Source organism: Choloepus didactylus, chromosome 13 (genome assembly GCF_015220235.1).
Source record: "Choloepus didactylus isolate mChoDid1 chromosome 13, mChoDid1.pri, whole genome shotgun sequence".
NCBI classification, from domain to species: Eukaryota; Metazoa; Chordata; class Mammalia; order Pilosa; family Megalonychidae; genus Choloepus; species Choloepus didactylus.
Genome location: NC_051319.1, coordinates 64,706,793 through 64,721,960, shown reverse-complemented (window position 1 = coordinate 64,721,960; position 15,168 = coordinate 64,706,793). Strand labels below are relative to the sequence as shown.

Below are 15,168 nucleotides of genomic sequence, written 5' to 3'. Positions count from 1 at the left end.
AGTGACGTTTTTGAGGAACTGCAGCCTAGAGAGGAACGTCCTGGGAGAAAGCCATTTTAAAACCAGAACTTGGGACCTGCACCAGCCACATGCCTTCCCATCTAACAGGTTTTCCGGACACCATTGGCCATCCTTCAGTGAAGGTACCTGATTGCTGCTGTGTTACGTTGGACACTTTATGGCCTTAAGACTATAACTGTGTAACCAAATAAACTCCCCTTTATAAAAGCCAATCCATCTCTGGTGTTTTGAATTCTGGCAGCATTAGCAAACTAGAACAATTATAATGGACAACCAGTATTCCTAATACCTACATTTTATAGCTGTGACTCTAAATACCATAATTAATGAACTATAAGTAGAATGGATCTATACCATTCAATATAAAGAATTGTAAAATAAAAATATATATATATATATATATATATATATATATATATATCAGTAAATGAGTTTACACAGTTATTTGCTTTTGATAATGTTACATTTTTATAGACTTTTATGGCTGAGATATAAATTAAATGTAATTCAGTACTGTGTTTTAGTTGTGGGTATCTAGCTTCTTTTTTCTTGTAAATTTCTTTGGAGCAAGGATTGACATTTAAAATAAAGTTGTTATCTTTCTGTGATTAAAGTTAGAAAATCTTTCTGCCTTCTCGGGTTGCCATTACTGAGAATCACAGCAACTATAACTTGCTTTCTGCTGTTATTTATGACATTCCTGCCTTTCAAATGCATAAATCAACTTATACTTGCATATAGTTTTTCAATTCTTTGATTCCTGTCAAGTTACTTCTAAGATCCTCCAAGCTTTGCTGTGTATAGTAGACAGAATTAGTGACTCTGAATGCATTGAACGGATATTTTTTCATCTCAAATTAAGTTCTGCATATTACCTCATTTTCGAGTTTGAGAATCATTGCTGAGTTGTTGCTGTTTGAGAATTGAAGACTTAAAAAATAAAGATTTTCTCACAGGCATAGAATTTCTCACAGGGTTTATGAAACATTTCTTAGAATTGATTTTAGAAATAGGATTGTTGTTACTTAATCTCTACTTTAGGATTTTATCTTTTCTTCTTCTACTCCTTAAGTGTGATCTCTCTTCTGACACGAGGGAATCTGATCTTAGGATACCTAGAGAGGAAGTTGGACAGAAGCATTGAAACATAGGGAAGATGATGTAAAATTAAATGCTGTGAGGGGAAAGCCTGGTACAAGCCAACTTCAAAAGCACTAATATTTTGTATTTGTGTTTCTTATCATAGGGCCATTTGTATATCACTAAGTGCCTACATTATGCCACCAATATGATTGGTATTAGAGGTACATGAGCCACATAAACTAAGAACTCAGCCTAGTGAGGAAGACAGATTCAGAAATAAGTTAGTATACAAGGGAAGCTTGCAATTCATTTGGCAAAGAAAAGGGGAAAGAAGATTGTAAACATAGGAAATAGTTATACATTTAATACTCTACATAGAATTTTCTTCATGGTAAAAACTACTGCTTCTGTCTTTGATTCGTTTTAAGGCATTTAAAAAATGGTTGGTCATTTAATTTTCAGTTGGATGAATTTTATGTTGTCATGTTCTGTATTGGTATGTAGTTTTCAGCTATATAATCGAATTCCTGAGGTAACATTGATGTTTGAACAAGTAATCTGTAGTGATTACTTTTCATCTTTTTGATTGTTGTTGGCTTTTGTTGTTGTTATTGTTAGTTTCAATCACTAGTTCCTGTGCTAGGGTGGTACGATTTGAAATTCTAAGGTATGAGCTCTCTCTGAGATGACTTGATTTCGATGGAACTAGTTAATATGAATGGTTCTTGTAGAAAAAGCAATTTTTACTAGTGTGGTTTAAATTCTAGTTTTTGTATATGAATAGCAAGATATAGGATTAAATTTCAGTGAGCATAATAATGTCTTCATGTTTGGTTTTAAATACAAAAAACATTCTTCTGGAGTTAGGTATTCTTCCATTTAATCTGGTGTGATTTTTATGACAAAAGGAAGAAATCGCCTTTTTGTCACTCTTTGGTTCATCCATAATAGATTTGAGTTGGTTTCATCCTTTTCTCTTCAAAGACAAATTACCATGTATGTATCCTTTAGGAATTGGCTCAGGGTTTTTAAGCTTATAAAAGATCAGAACATTATTGTATAAAGGAAACTAGGTTTGGATATCAAATTCCTTCAGTATTTCTTTTTTTTTTTTCTTTTTAAAATCTTTTTTATTTTATAAATGCAATTTTATTGAGATATATTTATACACCATATAATTCATCCAAAGTATATAATCAGTGGCCCACAGTATCATCGTACACTTATGTATTCATCACCACAGTCAATTTTAGAACATTTTCATTCCAAAAAAAAAAAAGAAATAAAAATAAAAAAGAGAATCCAAAATGTCTATTACCCCTTTTCTCCCCATTATAATTATTATTTTTTAACAGTTTATTCACACGACATACAATCCAATCCTAAGTGTACAATCAGTGGCTCTTGTTACAATCACATAGTTATGCATTCACCGCTACAGTTAATGTGAGAACATTCTCATTTCTTCTGGAGAAAAAAATTCCATACCCTGTATGTCCCCCTATTATTGACATTTAGCTTTGGTATACTGCCTTTGTTACAATTAATGCAAGAATATTACAGTGTTACTGTTAACTATAGACCTTAGTTTATATTGATTTTATTTTTCCCCATAAACCACCCTATTAATACCTGTAATGTTTATGTATGTTTTTTCTAGTTCATGTAAGAACTTTCTTAGATTCATACAATTAACCGCCTTCATTGTCTACTCTAGATTTCACTAAGTTACACAGTCCTATGCTTCCCTCACACAGTACTGTGTTATCCATTTCTGAACCTTTATAGTCAACCTTACTGAACGTTCTGTACTCCTTAAACATCAATTGCCTAATCTCTACCTTCTTTCTATCTCCTGATAACCTGTGCTCTTGAATTTAACTCTCAGAGTTTGCTCATTAAAGTTAGTTCATATTAGTGAGACCATACAATATCTATCCTTTCATTTCTGGCTTATTTTGCTCAACATAATGTCCTCAAGGTTCAGCATGTCATTGCATGCATCACGACTTCATTCTTTTCTGCAGCCGCACAATATTCCATCATATCTACACACCACGGTTTGTCTTCTGCTTATCAGTCGATGTACCCTTGGGCCACCTCCCTTCATTGACGATCATGAATGATGCTGCCATAAACACCAGCGTGCAAATGTCTGTTCATGTCCCTGCTTTCAATTCTTTGAGTATATTCCTAGTAACTGGATTGCAGGATCGTATGGCAAACCTATACTTTGCCTCCTGTGGAACTGTCACACTGCCTTCCAGAGGGGTTGCCCCATTCTTCTTCCTTACCAACAGTGAATAAGTGTATCTCTTTCTCCACATCTTCTCCAGCACTTGTATCTTTCTGTTTATTTTTTAAAACAGTTTTATTCACACACCATACAATCCATCCTAAGTGTAAAATCAGTGGCTCCTGGTATAATATATAATATTCTCTACCATTGAGTTGGCTGGCTTTTTACTTGACAAAATCCTTTGAGGCACAAAGGTATTCAGATTTGAGGCTATCCCATTTATCTATTTCTTATTTCGTTGCTCGTGCTTTGGGTGTAAGGTCTAGGAAACCACTTCCTATCACAAGATCTTTAAGATACTTCCCTACATTTCCTTCTAAGAGTTTTATGGTCTTAGCTCTAATGTTTAGGTCTTTGATCCATTTTGAGTTAATTTTTGTATAAGATGTGAGATAGGGGTCTTTAATTCTTTTGAAAGGTCTCCCGGCACCATTTGTTGAAGAGGCTGTTTTGTCCCAGTTGAGTGGACTTGGCCACCTTGTCAAAAATAAATTGTCCATAGCTGAGAGGGTCTGTTTCTAAACTCCATTGGTCGGTATATCTATCTTTATGTGAGTACTGTGCTATTTTGACCGTTGTTGCTTTGTAATATGCTTTAAAGTCAGGTAGAGTGAGACCTCCAACTTCATTTTTCTTTTTTAAGATGTTTTTAGCTATTTGGAGCATCCTACCCTTCTAAATAAATTAGATTATTGGTTTTTTTGTTCTTCTTTTTTTCCTATTTCTGCAAAGTAATTTGTTGGGATTTTGATTGTTATTGCGTTGAATCAATAAATCATTAACTATATTTAGTCTTCCAATCCATGAATGTGGTATGTCCTTCCATTTATTTAGGTCTTCCTTGATTTTTCTTAGCAGTGCTTTTTAGTTTTCTTTATGTAGGTCCTTTAGTCCTTGGTTAAATTTATTTAGATATTTGATTCTTTTGGTGGCTATTGTAAATGGAATTTTTTTTTCTTTATTTCCTCCTCAGATTGCTGATTAGTAGGGTATAGAGATACTACTGATTTTTGCGTGTTGTTCTTGTATCCTGCCACTTTGCTGAACTTGTTTATTACTTCTAGTAGTTTTGTTGTAGATTTTTTGGGACTTTCTACATATAGGATCATGTCATCTTCAAACAATGGAAAGTTTTACTTCTTCCTTTCCAATTTGGATGCCCTTTATTTCTTTGTCTTGCCTAATTGCTCTAGCTAGAACTTCTAGCACAATGTTGAATAACAGTGGTGACAGTGGACATTCTTGTCTTGTTCTAGATCTTGGAAAATTTTCAGTCTTTCTCCATTGAGTACGATGTTAGCTGTGGGCTTTTCGTATATTTCCTTTATCATGTTAAGGAAATTTCTTTCAGTTCCTATCCTTAGGTGTGTTTTCGTTAAGAAAGATTGCTAAATTTTGTCAAATGCCTTTTCTGTATCAATCAAGATTATCATGTGGGTTTTCCCCTTTGATTTGTTTATGTAGTGCATTACATCATTTGATTTTCTTGTGTTGAACCACTTTTGCATACCTGGAATAAAACCCACTTGGTCATGATGTATAATTTCTTTTAATGTGATTCTGGATTCAATTTGCAAATATTTTGTTGAGGATTTTTTGTATCCATATTCATTAGAGAGATTGGTTTGTAATTGTCTTCCTATAGTGTCTATGTTTGGCTTTGGTGTTAGGGTGATGTTGGCTTTGTAGAATGAATTAGGAAGCTTTCCCTTCTCTTCAATTTTTTTGAAGAGTTTGAACAGGATTGGTACTAACTCTTCCTGGAGTATTTGGTAGAATTTACATGTGAAGCCATCTAGTCCTGGACTTTTCTTTCTGGGGAGGTTTTTGATGACTGATTTAATCTTGTTGTGATTAGTTGGTTGAGATCTTTTATTTCTTCTCGAGTCAGTGTAGATTGTTCTTAATGTTTCTAGGAAGTTGTCCATTTCATCTAAGTTGTCTGGTTTGTTGCCATAGAGTTGTTCATGGTATCTTCTCATTATCTCTTTTACTTCTGCATGGTCAATAGTGCTGTCTCCCCTCCCATTTCTGATTTTATTTATTTACACCCTCTGTCTTTTTTTCTTTGTCAGTCTAGCTAAAGATCTGTCAATTTTATTGATTTTTTTAAAGAATCAACGTCTGGTTTTTTTTGATTCTCTCTATTGTTTTTGTGTTCTCAGTTTCATTTATTTCTGCTCTAATCTTTATTTCTTTCCTTACATTTGCTTTGTGGTTAGTTTGCTGTTTATTTGTTTTTCTAGTCTTCCAGGTATGCAGTTAAGTCCTCGATTTTTGCTCTTTCTTCTTTTTTAATATAGGCTTTTAGGGCAGTGAATTTCCCTCTCAGCCCTGCCTTCACTGTATCCTGTAAGTTGTGATATGTTGTGTTCTCATTTCCATTTGCCTTGAGATATTTACTGATTTCCCTTGTAATTTCTTCTTTGACCCACTGGTTTTTAAAGAGTGTGTTGTTTAGCCTACATATATTGTGAATTTTCCAGTTTTTTGATTGTTATATATTTCCAACTTTATTCCATTATGACCTGAGAAAGTGTTTGTATAATTTCAGTTTTTTAAAATGTACTGAGACCTGCTTTTAACCCAACATGTGGTCTATTCTGGAGAATGATCCATGCGCACCTGAGAAGAATGTATATCCTGCTATTGTTGGGTGCAGTGTTCTGTAAGTGTCTGTTAAGACTAGTTCATTTATCATGTTAGTAAAGATCTCTGTTTCCTTATTGCACCTCTGTCTTGATGTTCTATCTATTGATGAGAGTGGTGTTTTGAAGTCTCCAGTTATTATTGCTGAGGTGTCTGTTTCTTCCTTCAGTGTTGCCAATGTTTGCCTCATGTATTTTTGGCACTCTGGCTAGGTGCATAAATATGATTGTTATTTCTTCTTGATGAACTGTCCCTTTTATTAATACATAGTGTCCTTCTTTGTCTTTTATAACAGCTTTACATTTAAAGTGTAATTTATCTGATTTTAGTATAGCTGCCCCTGCTCTTTTCTGGTGTTTCAAGTACTTCTTGTCCGTTTACTGTATGTCAGAAACTCCTTGTTCCTGGGAGTACAGAGATGAAAAAGTTAGGACTGGTGACCTCAAGGAACTCTTAAACAAATGGCAGCTTCATTTTTGATTAGTGGTGTCAGTTTTACTCATAAATCTTTATCTTATTTTGACTATATCAACATGACTATCTCATTCAGATTTGGTGTCACTGCCTTCAAAATACCAGAATTATCCTTCTTCCCCAGAGGGATACTGAAAGATTATCTGTAAAACAACTTTGGGAACTAGTGCTATGTAAATCAGGCATTTTCTTTATAATTTCTTTAACTTTTTTACAGGATTGTTTTAATTTTCTAAAGCTGCCGAAATGTAACATACCAGAACTGGGGGGGTGACTTTTACAAAGTGGGGATTTATTAACTTACAAGCTTCCAGTTCTGAGGCCATGAAAATGTCCAGATCAGGACACCACTGGGCAATGCTTTCTCCCTGAAGACCAGCTACCAGTGATCTTGGAGTCCTCAGTCATTTGGCAAGGCACATGGTGGCTTCTGCTGGTCTCTCCCTTCTCTTCCGGTCTTCATTGCTTTCAGCATCAGGTTTCTGTGGCTTTTTGAGTTTTTGTGTCTTTCTATTTGAATTTCATCCTCTTATGAAGGACTCCAGTAAGAGGATTAAGACCCATCTGGAGATGGCTCAACTGAAATAACCTAAACAAAAGTCCCACCCACAATAGGTCTATCCCCACAGGAATGGTTTTAGCTTTAAGAACATGATCTTCTGGGGTCTATAAGGCTTCAAACCATCATAAGGATTAAAGCAAATCTGTGTTTCTTGTTTAATACCATTAGTGTTGAGTATAATGCTTAGTATAAGGAATTTAAGACAGTCACAAAAGTTTTTATATCAACACTTGTATAATTTGAAAGTTGGTGATAACAGTGAAAACATAATGTAGTCTACCATTTACCTTTTAAAAAATTTCTATTTGCACTTAATGCTCAAATTATAGTTTTGTTTATCAGGCTGTAAATCTCATCTGTAAATGATATTGTAATTCTTTATTATTTATACATTCTAGATACTCATATCCATTCTTTGGAAGTGCAGCTCCTATTATGACTAATCCTCCTGTAGAAGTTCGGAAAAACATGGAAGTTTTTCTTCCCCAATCTTACTGTGCATTTGATTTTGCAACTATGCCTCATCAGCTGCATGATACCTTCTTAAGGTAATATACTGTGTGTATGATACTGGTTTCTTAAGTAACGCCTCTTAAAAATTTGTATGTATTGAAAAGAGGAGTTCCTATAAGGTTTAAATCCAAAGCAGCTTATGCATTTGAGAATCAAGAAACAAATTTACTAATAAAGTCTGTGACATTTGTGCTTCCACTACATAGTTTTATGTGGATATGAAGACTTTTTTCAGATTTTCATATCTTACTTGCCTGATTTTGGATGTATGAACTTTGTAAACAAACAAAAAGAATCTATGAGTAATGAGGGAGCTTTGAAAGTATTCTTGCCTTTTCCTAATATTATATATGAATATAAATCGGAACTAAGTATTCCATTTTTATTGTTGAGCCCCTGAATGACCATAATGTATTACCTGCTTTTTCTATCTTCTCATCTCTAAGCTGGAGGTGTTAATTCAGTTACCTGCAGTGGATTTGTGAAGGAAAAAGAGATCTATGAAATGTCTCTTTACTTTCTGAGAGTATCACCGTTCAAATTTGTATATTATTTTAAAAGGAAAGATGAAGAGTAACAAAATTAACCATTTGTGGGAATAATAGTATTTGAAGGGTTTTCTTTATTGCATGAAAATAGTATTTCATATTTGTTACTTGTGAAATTGAGCCTTTAACAATTGTGTTTTATGACATTTTAGGTAACAAATATCTTTGACTACATTAAGGAAATTCAAAGTTTTTAGTTCAGGAAAGAATTTAATTTAGAATTGATAAGTATGAGTTGATAGATCTGAACACGTTTTTCTGTTCTTTAGGATTCCTTTGCTGGTTGAATTATGGCACAAGGATAAAATGAGTAAAGATTTACTTCTGGGAGTCGCAAGAATCCAGCTTTCTAACATCTTGTCTGCAGAAAAAACCTGCTTTTTAGGTGCTAATGGTGAACAGTGTTGGCGTCAAACTTACAGTGAAAGTGTGCCTGTTACAGCAGCACAGGGGTAATACATTCCACAAAACTGGTCTTTGCTATGCTTTTTATTAATCTAACGATTTGGATTAGCTACCCATATACTTATCTTTTCATGTCATCTTTCTTTCTTCTGTGACCTGTGGGAGCTGTATTTTAATTCAGAGTGCTCTTTAACTTCAATATCCATTTTACCCTCAAAAACTAGAGTCTATGCTACTCTAATACTCTAGTACTTAAATATGACTGTTGACTTTTTCTTTTTCCCTTCCTCGTTTGTAACCTGATAGTTTTAAATTCAAGATCTGTGTTTTCATTTAGTAATTGAAGATTAAATTTATAATGTATGCTGTTTTATTTTGCATTGGAAATGGCTGTGACATTTTTTTCCACTTGGAAAATATTTAAACTTCTGCTTCAACTCTAAAGTTTGAGAATATTACAAATGTTTAGATGTATGGGCAGTTTTTAAAATCACTGGGGTTTTTTTTGCCCCAAAATTCATAGCCAGAGAGAAAAACTTCAGGTTTTCACATACTTTAGATAGATATTTGCTGAATTATCTTTTAAAAATTAACACTAAAAATTTAAATTCAGTTTAACATTGTATATAGGGTGCCTTTATTTTTAAAAAGCATAATGTTGAAGAAAATAAGGCTTCTGTAAAAATATGAGATCTAAAAGTTAATTATTGCTGAAATTTCTTCCCTTACTCTTCCTCATCCACGGTTACTTCTAGAAACTGAAGAATTTAGTAACATTTCTGTTTACTTGGGAGATCTGGGATTGGGTGTTTTAGAGAATCATATTCTGGTTAACTGAAGTTCTTTTTTATTTCAACTCCTATTATTGAAAATCTTTAAAAATCAGTATTCTTTTCTGTCTTTATAGATGCAATATAATGAAAGTAATAAAATCATTTATAATTTAGGCTCCTTTAATGCTCTCTGTTCTGAATATTAACTTTTATTGCCCTAGAATTGTAGACTGATAATTTTACGATATTTACCTTAGTAAGAACTTCAGATATATCCAGAAATTTCTCTCAAAAGTGGTAGTGCTTCATTTTACTTTATTCATTTCTTCTAAAATTTGTGAAATTAGCAGGAGAAAACTCAGCAATTAAGAGTTGTAATTGTGTGGGATCCATTCATTAAAGTTTTGTTTGAGGATATATGGAGTATATTTAATTTAGATGAAACCATTTTTTTCTGTTGCCAAGATTTTATTTTACCCAGATCATCATTTAATGATGAATGCTCTATGCAGTTTTTAATAAAATGAGTACTCACTGTGATAAAAATAATGTATAGTTAACTAGTTTTAAGAATTACCATCAGGCAATGCTCATATCTAGTAAAAGGTTTATGTATGCATATGTTTATCCAAGCAAAAGTAGAAAAATAATTCAAAATAGTGTACATGATCAAGAGTAGGGCAAATGTTAAATACATTTTACTGCATATATTTATTAGCTTATAGGCATTTAAAATAATCACATTTTTGGATTAATATTTATGACATAAAGTGTTTCTGATATAACTGGGATCAAAAGCCAAAATTATATGATTGTAGAGTGTGGGTATGCATGTGTATTTAAATTTACATAAAACAGAAGAAGGAAATAAACCAAATAACCAAATATTATCAGTGATTGCCTGTGGTCAGTGAAATTTAAAATTTATTCTTTATACTTTTCAGTTTTTCCAAATAATCTACAGTTGTAATAGGTCATTTTGTAGTAAATATAGAGTGTTTGTGACAAGAAGTTCTTGAAACCCATAGAAGCTAGTACAGTTTCAGCAATAAGAATGCCAGGTGCAATAAATGTTACCTACTCCCCAATGTTATAGCACTGAGAAAATAAAAACAAAAGTAATGACAGGTATGTGATTGTGAAAACCTTGTGGCTCACACTCCCTTTATCCAGTATATGGACAGATGAGTAGAAAAGTGGGAACAAAAATTAAATGAAGAATGGGAAGATGGGGGGATGGGATGTTTTGAGTGTTCTTTTTTACTTGTTTTATTCTTTTTATGTTTTGGAGTAATGAAAATGTTCAAAAATTGTGATGAATGCATAACTATATGATGGTACTGTGAACAATTTATTGTACCCTGTGGATGATTACTATATCTCAGTAAAACTGATTTTAAGAAAAAAAGTAATGTCAGAATGTTTCCATGAATTTTAAGATTTTTTTTAAAATTTCATTTATAGGTCGAATAATAGGATAGTAGATCTTTCTTACACAGTGACTCTAGAAGATTATGGACTAGTAAAAATGCGTGAGATTTTTGTCTCTGATTCATCTCAGGTATATATAATGTTATAAATTTTTCTTTAAACGGGATCTAATGTGCATATGTATGTATATTTGTCTTAATATACTTTTAAATTTATATCTTAGGGTTTACCTGCAGGACAACAGAAGCCATCTTCTCTTCCTCCAGCACTCTGTACTTCAGAAATCCAGACAGAGCCTCGTGAAACCTTAGAATACAAAGCAGCTCTTGAGCTAGAAATGTGGAAAGAAATGCAAGAAGACATTTTTGAAAATCAGGTTGCTTTTTAAATATTACTTTAAAAATCTATATTTGGTTATTTAGTATATTTTTCCTTCTCTATAACAGGCTTTTCTGTGTTTAATGGGTACCCTGTATAGTTCTTCTGAATGTCAAGTATCCTAACACTTAACGAAAAAATTATGATTAAAAAAAAATACTTCACGTGTGACAATAGGGCAAAAGGCATTCAGAATGATTCCTCTAAACTTTGTCCAGGATTCTTGGGCAGAGTTAGGAATGAAGTTTAGAATTTGGAATTTGACTTGAAAATATGTTTTAATCTCAAGTCTTCATTCAGAGAACCCTCTTGGAATTTGGCATCATTGGTCTTCAGAGAGAGTTAGAAAATAGAGCTCATGGTTTGCTTTATAGTGCTCTCCTGAATAATACTTATATGGATATTACCTGCTTTAGGTAAACTCCATTTGTTTTTCTTTTTCACTTTAATTTTTATTCTTATTACTTTTGTGTGTGTGGTAGTGAAAATGTTCAAAAATTAATTTAGGTGATGAACACACAGCTATATAATGGTACTGTGAACAACTGATTGTATGCTTTGTATGACTGCATGGTATGTATGGTATGTGAATATATCTCAATAAAATTGAATTAAAAAAAATAAAAAAAGAAATCTATGCACCATGGCATATCCACTGCCAGTTTAACACCAAGATTGGTTAAGCAACAACTGCATTAAAAAACATTGCAAAAGTGCAGCAGATAAACATCCCACCCTAAGAAGTCAGAATGCTGTTCAGGGATTTCCCTTTGTCAAGGTTTTTAGATACAACAAAAGTAGATCAGAGGATTATCAGGGTGGCAGAAGTGGTGAAGCCATTGTAAATGGCTCTCTTAGTGTCCCCATGGCTTGAAAAGAGTAAGCGTAGTGCAAGAAGTGGTCAGTATAGTTCTGGAAGACAGGGCAGAAGTGAAAGTTCAAGCGAGAAAGATGTGATTGAACAGATGATAGCTTTCATTACAATGTACTAGAAGTAAAGATGGTTGAATGTTAACCTCTCAGTGTAGACCCTGCAGAAATCTAGAGCCGGAGTGAAATGCCTGGACTTCACGATATTTGACTCAAATACAACATAAACATATTTTTTTTTCATAAATCATATTTTCTTTTCCAATAAAGCTGTTCAATTAATCTCTGAAAAAAAAGAAATAAGGAATCCCTGCAGAAGCGTACCAGTAATCAGTATGAGTTACTTAACTGAAAACAGCTGATCAGTTTATTTGGAATATGTGGGGTTTTCTTTCATGACTTTATTTCTTCATTTTGTAGCTAAAGCAGAAAGAACTGGCTCATATGCAGGCTCTTGCAGAGGAATGGAAGAAAAGGGACCGAGAGAGAGAATCACTAGTAAAGAAAAAGGTAATAGCTTGTGTAGAAATTGAGGGGAGTGTGTGTGGAATATTAAATGATAGTAATTTGTATATTCATTAAAGAAAATTTCTGGAAAGAAAACTAAAAAAGTCTAAACATAGTGGTAATATGTTTGTATGGATGAAATGAATGGCTAGGTCGGGGTGGAGGGAGCCTTTTCATTGTAAACTGTTGTGCCTTTTGGACTTTGAACCATGCAAATATATTACCTATTCAAAAAAAAAAGTATAAATATAAAAAAGAATATTTGAGAAAAATTCTGCCTCCACCTGAAGCAGGAAATATCACAATTAAATATGTATAAAAATTACACTATAAGCTGCATTCCAATTGCTAACACTGCTGGAATGCAAAATACAAGAAATGGATTGGCTTTTATAAAGGAGACTTACTAAGTTACAAATTTACAGTTCTGCAGTCATAAAAGTGTCCAAACTAATGCATCAATAAAAGGATATCTTCACTGAAGAAAGGACAGTGGTGTCTGGAACACTTCTGCCAGCTGGGAAGGCACGTGGCTGGCATCTGCTGGTCCTTTGCTCCCGGGTTGTGTTTCAAAATGGCTTTCTCCAAAATGTCTCTGGGCTTCTCTCTCAGCTTCTCTCTCTCAGCCCCTATGAATCCTTGCTTATTCTCCCAGGGTGTTTTTCTCTAAGCATCTAGGGGTCCTCTATTAGCTTCTCCGGGGCAAACTCTGGGCTTCATCCCTTAACTTAGCATCTCCAAATATCTTTCTCTCTGTATCTCCCAGCATCTCCAAGTGTCTGGATCTATTTGCTCTTCGCTTCTCCCGGGGGGTGAATTCTTGATTACATATTTTAACATCTCTCCAAAATGTCTTTCTCAGCTTCTCTGAGCTCCTTCTCTCTGTGAGCTCTCTTAAAGAACTCCAGTGAACTAATCAAGACCTTCCCTGAATGGGCAGGCTAACACCTCCATGCAAAGAATTTAATCAAAAGTCTCACCCACAAGATTGAAATAAAAGGACCCGGCTTTCTGCGGTCCATAACAGCTCCAAATCAGCAAAAGCTGTAAGGTAATAAAAAGCCTCAAAAACTGTTGAGCTGTTTTTGAGAATTAAATCACAAAATAAATCACATCTTTAAAAATAATAAAATGAGACTATCTGATCTTATTCCAGAAAGCAGAAAGTCAGTATTTTCTATTTATACTAAAATTACTGAATAAAGTAACCCTGACAATTAGACTTGTTTTGAAATATTCAAATTTAGGACTTGAGAAATACTGTCATGTTAGTGTTTAATGAAGTGTCTATAAATGGGGGAAGATAAACAATGGCAACATGGTTTGCTACACTGGACTAAGAAGAGCAGCATTGTGGACTAGGTAATACTTTAAAGTTATTTTCAGGCCTTTGACTTTAGACCATTTACATTTAATTTAATTATTGATTATGGTTAGGTTTAAATCTACTGTCTTGTATTTTCCATTTGTCATGTCGATTCTTAGTTCCTTTTTTTCTAGTTTCTGCTTTCTTTTGGATTGAGTATTTTTATGATTCTATTTTATTTCTACTCTTATTAGCTATATCTCTATATTTTTTACTGGTCGCTGTAGGGTTTACAATATACATATTTAACTTATCACAGTCTATCTGCAAATAATATTTTACTACTTCACATATAGTGTAAGAATCATAACAATATACTTCTATTTCTCCACTTCTATCCTTTGTGTTTTTATTGTCATTTACTTCTATTATGTAATAAACACTACACTAAATAATTTTTGCTTTAAATGGTGTTATCTTTTGTTTTAATGTAATTTTATTGAGATATATTTACACACCATACAATCCAACCGAAGTATACAGTGAGTCACAAATATAATCATATAGTTGTGTATTCATCACCACAATCGATTTTAGAACATTTTCATTACTCAAAAAATAAATAAATAAATAAATGAAACCCAAAGAATCTCATACCCCTTAGCCCCACTATTATTGACCCACAGTATGGATGTGGTATTATATTACTGTTGGTGAGAGAATATGAACATATTACTGTTTTTTTAAAACTTCATCAGAAATTTCAAACAAAACAAAGGAATAAGGAAAACAAATATCCTAAAATAACTACATTGATTCCAATATGCTCCTACAATGCCCCAAGAAAATTAACGAACCGTAGTCATTCCTGAGTATTCCCGTATCATTAAGATTACTCTCTTTCTTATCTGTTCTTATTAGATTATCATCTACTTTTACTACTTGCTGTCTATCTCTAGGTCCCCTATATTCTATAACGTTAGACACTTGGTTTATGTTTTTTACGGAGTTCACATTAGTGGTATCATAAAATATCTCTCCTTTTGTATCTGACTTATTTCACTCAACATTATCTCCTCAAGGTTCATCCATGTTGTCATATGCTTCACAACCTCATTCTTTCTCACTGCTGCATAGTATTCCATCGTATGTATGTATCACAGTTTATTTATCCACTCATCTGATGTAGGATGTTTGGGTTGCTCCCATCTCTTAGCAATTGTGAACAATGCTGCTATGAACATCACTGTGTAAATATCTGCTAGTGTCACTCCTTTCAGGTCCTCTAAGGTAAATACCGAGAAGTGAAATTGCTGAATCGTGGGGTATCTCAATACCTAGTTTTCTGA

General features: G+C 33.4%; 1 protein-coding gene across 8 annotated transcripts in view; it reads left to right on the top strand.

Annotated features, from left to right (window-relative positions):
- Positions 1–15,168, top strand: part of CEP120 (centrosomal protein 120) — a 120,369-nt gene that overhangs the window by 42,415 nt on the left and 62,786 nt on the right. For all 8 annotated transcript variants that reach the window (XM_037801086.1, XM_037801083.1, XM_037801081.1 and 5 more), the window contains 5 exons: positions 7,487–7,636; positions 8,419–8,601; positions 10,792–10,888; positions 10,982–11,134; positions 12,427–12,516. In XM_037801086.1, coding sequence (XP_037657014.1) covers positions 7,487–7,636; positions 8,419–8,601; positions 10,792–10,888; positions 10,982–11,134; positions 12,427–12,516 — 673 coding nt within the window. The remainder of the gene's footprint in view (positions 1–7,486; positions 7,637–8,418; positions 8,602–10,791; positions 10,889–10,981; positions 11,135–12,426; positions 12,517–15,168) is intronic.